Below are 9,090 nucleotides of genomic sequence, written 5' to 3' on the forward strand. Positions count from 1 at the left end.
AGATAAACAAGATATTATGACCTGATCCCCCATGTTTGTGCATATAACTCTGCCACACAGTTTGATTCTGATAGGCATTAATTTGGAAGAGTTCATTGCTTTTAGTAGAGTTATATGTATTAGTACTATGGAATCTGAGAGTATAACAGTGAACAGTGAGTCAAACTGACTCTGACAAAGTTTTAAACTTGCCAGAGTTGAAGTAACAGTCCCCTCTTTGTAATTTATATAAGCAAGGCTTTTTGAAAATCAAGAACCTTATAGCTTTATCTTTCTGTCTTCACTACTAAGGAAGAAACACATATCCAAATTTGTTTCCTCTGAAAAAGTGTCTGCCTGCCTCTTTAAGATTTCTATTTCTTTACTCCAAGCTTTATTAATTGAAGGCACGTAATCTTACTGAGACAGCAGAAGAAATACACAGAGAGAGCCTGATCTTCTCTGACCAGAGCCAACCCATGAGGAGTGAGTGCTCTCAGCCGCATACAAGTGAGTAAATATGTGCTGATGGAAACGATGTGACCTACTGGCACCTATAAGAACTCTTACATAGACAGCCATGATAATAAAGTACATACACGTTAATTGGAGAATTTTCAAAGTATTTTGCATTTGAACAATGAAAATCAAGTATGAGGGAAAAAAGGTGAAACACAATTGTGATTTATGCTATTCACTATAACCAAGCCACCAAATTGTGTCATTCTGAATGTGTTTTGAAATTATTTACTTTGTTTGTTTCAGAATACTGTGGAAAAAATGTATGCCAGTCGAGAGGATATTGGGTATGATTTTGGAGATGACTCAAAAGTTGGAAGTAAGCCAATTAAGCCTAATCCAAACATCGATGGAGGATGGGCTTGGATGATTGTATTTTCCTCTTTCCTTGTGCACATACTTATCATGGGGTCCCAAATGGCCCTTGGAATACTCAACATGGAGTGGCTTGAAGAGTTTAATCAAAGTCGTGGCTTAACAGCATGGGTTAGCTCTCTTAGCATGGGCATTACACTTATTGTAGGTATGTTCTAGCACCATTTATTTCAGAACTACAGAGATTTTTGGAATATGTTTGCTGCTCACTCTTCAAATATTTTCTTACAGTTTTCAATTTACCAACAGAGCTGCTCAGTTTCTCCTCAGTTATCTCTACTAACTTGTCCAGGTGACAAATTACAAATTAGAGGAAGATAGGGGACAGCAGGGAAGATGATAAAGAAGACAATTAGACCAGGCAACAGTGTGAGCAGGAAAAGGATGCTTGTGATTTCAAGGACTCATTAGAATCCAGAAAACGGGTTCTGCTAAGCCTGTGGTACTCCATACTCTAAGCCTCTCCATACTCTATCTATGAGAAAATGTTGGATTTGGATAGTGAACTAATTTATATTTCAGTTGGTAACTGAAAAAAAATTGATTTCTAAGTAGTGGTTGGAGCAATCCAAAAGAATATCTGTAGGCGTGTGTTTGTGTATGTGTGTAAATACACATCTCTATTTCCCTAAATTAAGATTGAAAATGTGTTTTGGTCTGCCTAAAATATTCCACTGAAAACAAAATTAAAAATTTGCTTTCTAATGACTTCTAAAAAAAGGTCTGCACTCACAGTGTTTGCATTGGGAAAAACGGTTTCCATTTCTTCCTCTGTTTAAGCCATTCCTTCATGGAGCACTTTTGATTTTATGTCTTAAGGGTACTTGCTAAGTATGCTAAGTAAGGTTGGTTAGACAGTATATTTTTTTCCATGAAAATAAGGAAATAAAACCCTGAATTGAGTGAGTGGCATGATGTTTTAACACAGTGTTTAAAGCATCATGAAGAATTTTGGTGTGAAAAATTACTAAAGAGTTTAGGGATTTAGATAAATGACACAGTATTTCTTCACGTTCTTTAACAGGTCCTTTCATTGGTTTATTCGTTACCATGTGTGGGTGCCGCAAAACAGCAATAATTGGAGGGATATTGAATGCCCTAGGCTGGATATTGAGTGCCTATGCCTCAAATGTGCACTACCTCTTCCTTACATTTGGAGTGACAGCCGGTAAGCTAGACAAGCACTTGAGAGTTTCTTTCTGATGATTTTTGATTCCTTTGGGGGTTATCTGGGTGAGGGAAAAGGGAAGTCAGACTGGTTCCCAGAGTGTTTTTGCACATTAAAATAAAGTTTTAGTTATGAAATGTAACTTGACTTTTGATTTCAGTTTATTCGGCCCTCATGTGATCTGGCATAGTGCTATAATCACAAGAATCAGAGGCAGTGAGCAACATCCTTCATTCCAGTAGAGTTATTGCTGTTTCTCCTTCGCTATCTTTACAGATTTGTCTTTTCAGAAAGCTCATTTGTTTACACAGTGGATTAGTCCCAATGGCTTTCGTTGTCATTTAAATCTACCATGTGAAGATGGCATTTTTATCAGTTTGTCCCACGTGAATATATTAGAAGGCATTCTTAATTAGAAGAATTAATGTAACCTAAACTCTAACAAATGGATTTTCAAGAGATTAAAATATTGTTGCACTGTATATCTAGGTAGCTCCTCTCTTTGTCACAGAAATAAATAGCATACATATTTTTACAGGAATTGTTACACGTTAGCAAAATATCAGAATATGATAACTACGTGGTGTTTCTATAGCCATAATTAGGGTGTAACACGTATGTTTTTAATGAAAAAAAAAAAGATAAGCATGACTTTCTTCCGAATATATTGTTGTGTTTGTTTAATCTTCCGAATCCCTTTGAGTAGATTTGATCTGCCTGATGAGAACAATGCATGTAGTCATAAGTAATGAGCTCTTTGCCTTAGTCTTCGTGGCCAGTTAGGCTTCCTGTGGCTCTTGTGTTCCTGAACCTCTAGCTGGGGTCTGGGGGAGCAATATCCCTCACACTGTAAGAGCCGAGCAAGTTTGAGACCACCTCATGAAGCTGAAGGTGTACGAGTCTATGGGGTCAGATAACATGCATCCCAGGGTTCTGAAGGAACTGGATGATTGGTTGCCAAGACACTCTCTTTGATATTTGAAAAACTATGGCTGTCAGGCAGTCTTTGGTGACTGTAAAAAGGGAAACATCACTCCCATTTTTAAGAAAGGAGGAAAGGAGGACCAGGCCCTGGCACTGCTGCCCTGAGAGCTGTGGATACTTCATCCTTGCAGGTGCTCAAGGCTAGGTTGGATGGGGCCCTGGGCAGCCTGAGCTGGTGGGGGGCAGCCAGCCCATGGCAGGTGTTGGTACTAGATGGGCTTTAAGATCCCTTCCAACCTAAGTTATTCTATGATTCTATGATCTGAGCAATGCTAAGCAAGTCAAGGAGCTTTAAGTCAAGGAAATATAATTAATTCTATGGCTAATATGGCAGAAATTCAATGTAAAAAATGGTTTGTAATCTTAACAATAGCTGAAATGCCTTCTCTCAAACTACCCCTTCACGGGATTTCAGAGAAATCTGCAGAATTTCTGTACATAATTTTTTGCCTATCTGGATAGAAAAAAAAATAAAACTCAGAAGGATCACTGTGACAACTCTTTATGCTAGTGTACTATAGATTTCAGTAATTCTGTATGTTCTTGAGCAAAGAGCAATAATTATAGACAAGATATTGCCCTTTTGGCAGTTTCTGATTCCATCCATATTTGTTATATTCAGACAGACATGAGCCTGAGTTATCTCAACCCTTGCTGCTTTTCAGAAAGTGCATACCAAAAATATTGAACAAAAATGCAGAGGTTTATGCAGAGATTTTAAAAGATTTTAAAATGTGAGCTGAAAACGTTATTATCAGAAAAAAGTCTGAGGCAAGTTTTTACGTGAGGTGGAGAAATGAGATGCTGTTACAATAGGAATGTGGGGCAGAAAAACAGCATAGGAATGCCTGAGACGTTCATTCCAACTCCATGAGACCTCTGCTTGCCAGGGCCTCAGCCACCTGTTTGCTGTATTTGCCACCACCGCTGCTCAGTGTGCCCTCACACAACATCTCGCTCCCTTCACTCATTGTCCCCTCACACACCATTCCCTCAGTCACAGTCCCCATAAGCACCATCCCCTCACTGGCTGTCCCCTCACACACTGTCCTCTTACTTACTGTTCTTTCATGCACTGTCCCTTCTCAGGCCCCTTGCTCACTGTCTCTCCGTTCTCTCGCCATCCCCTCACGCACTGCCCCTCACACACTATCCCCTCACATGCCGTCCCTCCTTTCTCTCACTGTCCCTTCACACACTGTCCCCCGCTCACTGTGCCCTTGCCATCCTCTCACTGACCATCTCCTCCATCACTGCCACTTCTACTTCCTGTCAGTTTCCTTATGGTCACTTCACTCAGTTCCCTCACTTTCCATTCCATCGCCCTCAGCGCATCACTCCTCATTGCCGTGCTGCCTGTCCCCTCACACCCTGCCCCTTCCTCACTGAGGTTGCCTCACTGCCGCCTCAGGGAAATTTCCTTCCTCCTTCAGACTGAGGTTTTCTTACAGTGGCCGCTGCCTGCTGTGGTCACATTCTCCACACAGTGCTCATGGGTGTCCTAACGGCTGCTGTGTTTCCCTCAGGCCACAGTGACCAGCTGTGCCAGACAACCTCACCCTGCATGACCCCATGGTCCCAGCCCTGCTCCATGTCCCACAGCACCCCTCACCTCAGAGCGGTTCCCCTCCACCAGCTCCGTATGGCATCTGCTCCATCTGCTGTCCCCTCACCTCCTGGCTGCCAGCTCCATCCCAGCCTGTTCTCTCCTCCCCACAGCATCAGCCTGTGGCAAAATAGCGCTCGGGGCCCTAAAGGGAGAGCAGAGCCAGGTTGTGTTGCAAAGCTGAAGTGCCAGATCTGTGAGGAGAAGATAGAGAGGCCTGTGTCCTGTGCCTATGCGTGGAGATGGCATGCCCTTGCCTGAATTAGGCCTCATTTTGCCATGTAGCCCACAGAATGGAAAGATAGAACAATGTATACATTTCTTACTTCTCAGGGTGTTCAGAGGAGCTCAGTAAACACTGATGTGAGTATGAGCACAAGCAGATGGGAACAGGGGTTCTTCCATCTGTTGCAGAGCCAACTTCAGGCCAGTATGACGCTGGGGGTCCTCTAGAGGGCAGAGAGATTGCCTGCAAGTTTTTGCCTGGATGTGGGGGGGAAGCCTCATGCAAAACAGAAGCCAAATAATGTGCTGCACAGCATAGCAATAAACGCTTTTAGCAGGTGCGATGGGTCAGCTCTGAGCATGATACACTGCAGTGATGTTGGGCTGTTTTTTTTCAGTCTTTGCTGGAGTAGCAGCTCTTCTCCTGGTTTAGCTGTAGGGTGTCATGCAGCTAACTTATCAGCTATTTTAGGAAAGATTCTAAGCCCAAAATGCAGTTGTAAATTATGACCACAGTAAATTTGAAAACATTTTCTGCATTCGCCATTATTCTAGTCCTCTTTAAATGGCAGGGATTGCAAAACTGGCAACTATTACTGTTACGGATGCGTTTGCATAACACTCAACACTTTCTGCTTGAGCATCACAGATTTGGAAAACACTACAAGATAGAAAGTAAACTAACATGAGAACTGAATATTTATTCTTGGTATTACTGTTACGATTCTGCAAAAGTTAGGAATAAATCCAGTTCATTTTTATCTTGTTGGCATGAGGTTCAGGTTTATTTTGACTTTTCTTTTCATAGGCATCGGGAGTGGCATGGTTTATCTGCCTGCAGTGGTCATGGTAGGACAGTATTTTCAGAAGAGAAGAGCACTTGCACAAGGACTCAGTACCACAGGAACAGGGTTTGGAGCTTTCTTAATGACAGCCTTGCTGAAGTACCTCTGCAGGGAGCTTGGGTGGAGAAATGCCATGTTCATCCAGGGTGCAATCTGCCTGAACCTTTGTGTCTGCGGGGCACTTATGAGACCGCTTTCTCTCAAAGACGTAAATGAAAAGTACGTTGTAAGACGTAATAGTGAAGATAATCGGGCAAAAGCTCTGTCCCACTCTGCAGAGACTATAAAATCCAATGGAGTCCTCAGTGAAGAACCAGAGAAAAAGGAAGTGATAAAAAATGAAGAAGTGCTTGATAATATTAAGCACATAGAAATTGGAGGTAAATCTCGGATTGGAAAAAGCATGTATGGACTGCGCATTCTTAAGACAGTGAGCCAGCTGACAATTACAGTCAGGAAGGGCTTTGGAATCTGGTACTCCAGTTACTTTGGAGCTGCATCACTGTTCACCAACAGAGTGTTTGTGGCCTTTATAATCTGGGCTTTGTTTGCCTATAGCAGCTTTGTCATTCCCTTTATTCATCTTCCAGAGATAGTCAAGCAGTACAATTTATCTAGTCAGAACAATATATTTCCTTTGACGTCCATTATAGCAATTGTTCATATTTTTGGTAAAGTGATCCTTGGAATCATCTCTGATCTGCCTTGCATCAGCACTTGGAATGTCTTCCTCATGGCTAACTTCACCCTGGTCACCTGCATTCTTACTTTGCCACTAATGCAAACATACATTAGTTTGGCTGTGGTCTGTGCTCTAATAGGATTTTCTAGTGGCTACTTTTCTCTAATGCCTGTTGTGACTGAAGATTTGGTTGGAACTAAACACCTTGCAAATGCCTATGGCATCATCATTTGTGCCAATGGAATATCTGCATTGCTTGGACCACCCTTTGCAGGTAAAAAGTTCAAATTTTTGACCAACAGTTGTTTGTTTTGTAGATGTGTGACTTGTTATTTTATCAAGCTTTTTTTTATGAACACCTGTAGTTATCAAAAAGGCAGCTGTACCAGAAAGGCCTGTAACATCCAGCTTTACATTGCATATATTTACTGAACATATCTGTTGCTCACTATTCACACATTAAAAATTACCATCCTTATAAATAACCCCAAATACATTACAAGTTGTACTTTTGAGGGTATGTTTCTTTAAAATATTATCATATCCTTTTTAAAAAACAGAAAGGATAACTTATTTTTATATGTTCATGTAGCATAAAAACTATATTCACATACACTCATGCCTATATGTAGATGAAAAATGATGAGTTTTCAGGATTATTTGGATAGTTTTCAGGATATTTGTACCACAGTATTTGCACCAAGAACTATAGAGTGTGTTTGGGCTTCACCACTCTAAGCTGCCCATGGATGTATCAATTTAATGGACTTGTCTTTGCCTTTCTTCTGCCTGTTGTACCTACTTTTGAGAGTGTACTGCTCACAATCTTGTTACTGCTTTACACAGCAGAAGCCGAAGTGCACAAAGCATTATGCCTAAAGTCACTTTGGTTTAAAAAACATTCATTATACATTTTCTCATACAAAGAAGTTGGGAACTGTAGTGGGAAACTGATGGGGAGAGATGGAGGTGGTGATGATCAGTACTGCACTCAGACTATGGCTATCTGTAAGAGAAAAGCAAATCAGAAGGAAGCTGTAGGAAGCCTTGTGACTTATGGTGGTCGTCAGCCAGGAGTGGCACTGGGCTGAACTAAAGCCAGTTTGACCACCAGCAGCCCAGGAAAGACAGAATGCTCTCCTCTATCCCCAGCATCAAGTGAGATGAAATGATTTTGAAGAAAGCTCATTTAGCATCCTTGGAAAAGTATCAGACTTTACCATATACTCTCAGCCCCTCTCAGTCTATGCTCAACATAGCTTTGTGTTTGGTCATTAGTAATGAAGCAAACTGGATGTGACTGGTTGGTGTGAAAAAAGCTTCTGATCTTGAGATTACATGGCAATGCAGCCAGAATGAAATGGGGTAATTTCACTACTCACTATTCACTAAAGCCCTTCTGAATTAGTTTTCATGTATTTTTGCAAAGGGATTAGGGCTGGAATGGGATTAATTGCAGTACCAAGATTTTTGAAAAGTCTTTTATTGGTATGTGAATCTTTAGAAAACTTTTGGGAATGTCTTTGCTCGCATTAGGCACAGTATCTAAGCTAGCCTACATGGCACAATAGCAGTACTGGGCATAGCAGTAATAGCAAAGCAAACAGCAGAGTGGAAGAAGTAGTTGGTTTGGGATTTCAAATTGTTTAAAGTCAAATCTATACAGTAATTCATCTGAAAAATGTACAGTTTCAGATAGAAGATCGCTCATGTTCTAGAATGGCATACAGCTAACATCCCATTTTAAGACTGCATAATACTTACAGGGGGGTGGTAGGTTTTGAATTAGTTTTGGGTTATGGTGAGTGACCAAGAGATTTTGTTAGTGCATTTCTATTTGTCTCCTCTAGATGCTACAATCACCACATTATGTTTTCTTCAAAGCAACTAAGGTTTTCAGTAAAATGTCATGAGAAAAATGTGCAATGTCTTTCATGTATTTCCCAGCAATTAATCTTTTTGTCAAGCATTGTAATATGCATGTTTTGTCCTTATTTTGCAGGTTGGATCTATGACATCACACATAAATATGATTTTTCTTTTTATATATGCGGCTCGCTATATATGGTGGGAATATTATTTTTATTTATACAACCTTATATTGGAAAGAAACAATCACAAGAAAAATCTACTGAAGAGGCACAAGTATAGAATGAATTCCAGATGTTCGGGGTTTTTTTACACAATTTATTTCTTTCCATGTTTCTATTGCATGCAGTTTAAAGCTGTTTTTCTTAAGGAACCAACCACATTGAGCTGTGCTTAAGTACTTATGTGAAAGGAAAATGTGCACCAAAATTATGATAATTCATCAGAAATATGCTTTTAAAATGACTTAAGATCTTTCACTTCAGTACAAACAAAAGCACACTGACAGTCTTAGAATCGGAGCGATGTTAGAAATATTTACTTTTGATTCTCTTAACTTTTCATCACTAACCTTTGGTGAAACTCCACTGACTGCAGTGCAGTCACTTCTGATTTACACTAGTCCTGTCAGATAGTTTTATCGGGATGCAAATAATTTATAAAAATCCGTCTACAGAGTATCCTATCTGAGTTAGAACATATAAGAAAATGATTGTATCTCTTACCCAGCTAGTCAAGTACTGCTGAAATGCTAGCACAACACTTCAATGAGTTCAGTGTATGAAAATTCAAGATTCTGTGATGCAAAGCTGAAGAAAAATATTTATGTTTTTCTGAA

At 40.3% G+C, this 9,090-nt stretch overlaps 1 protein-coding gene across 1 annotated transcript; it reads left to right on the top strand.

Moving 5' to 3' along the window:
* The first annotated feature begins 759 nt into the window (after positions 1-759).
* Positions 760-8,561, top strand: SLC16A14 (solute carrier family 16 member 14). Its single transcript, XM_042878577.1, has 4 exons — positions 760-1,021; positions 1,898-2,041; positions 5,665-6,657; positions 8,386-8,561. Exons 1-4 carry the CDS (start codon positions 760-762, stop codon positions 8,532-8,534), a joined length of 1,548 nt encoding a protein of 515 aa, XP_042734511.1. The 3' UTR covers positions 8,535-8,561.
* The last annotated feature ends 529 nt before the right edge of the window (positions 8,562-9,090 follow it).

This window comes from Lagopus leucura, unplaced genomic scaffold (assembly GCF_019238085.1).
Source record: "Lagopus leucura isolate 7727_CA_CO unplaced genomic scaffold, USGS_WTPT01 Super-Scaffold_100021, whole genome shotgun sequence".
Taxonomy (NCBI): domain Eukaryota; kingdom Metazoa; phylum Chordata; class Aves; order Galliformes; family Phasianidae; genus Lagopus; species Lagopus leucura.

Excerpts from the sequence above, each read along its gene's own strand:
- SLC16A14 (XM_042878577.1), top strand. The coding sequence starts at position 760 with ATGTATGCCAGTCGAGAGGATATTGGGTATGATTTTGGAGATGACTCA. Across the intron at positions 1,022-1,897 it reads GGGCATTACACTTATTGTAG|GTCCTTTCATTGGTTTATTC; the intron begins GTATGTTCTAGC and ends GTTCTTTAACAG. Across the intron at positions 6,658-8,385 it reads GCTTGGACCACCCTTTGCAG|GTTGGATCTATGACATCACA; the intron begins GTAAAAAGTTCA and ends CTTATTTTGCAG.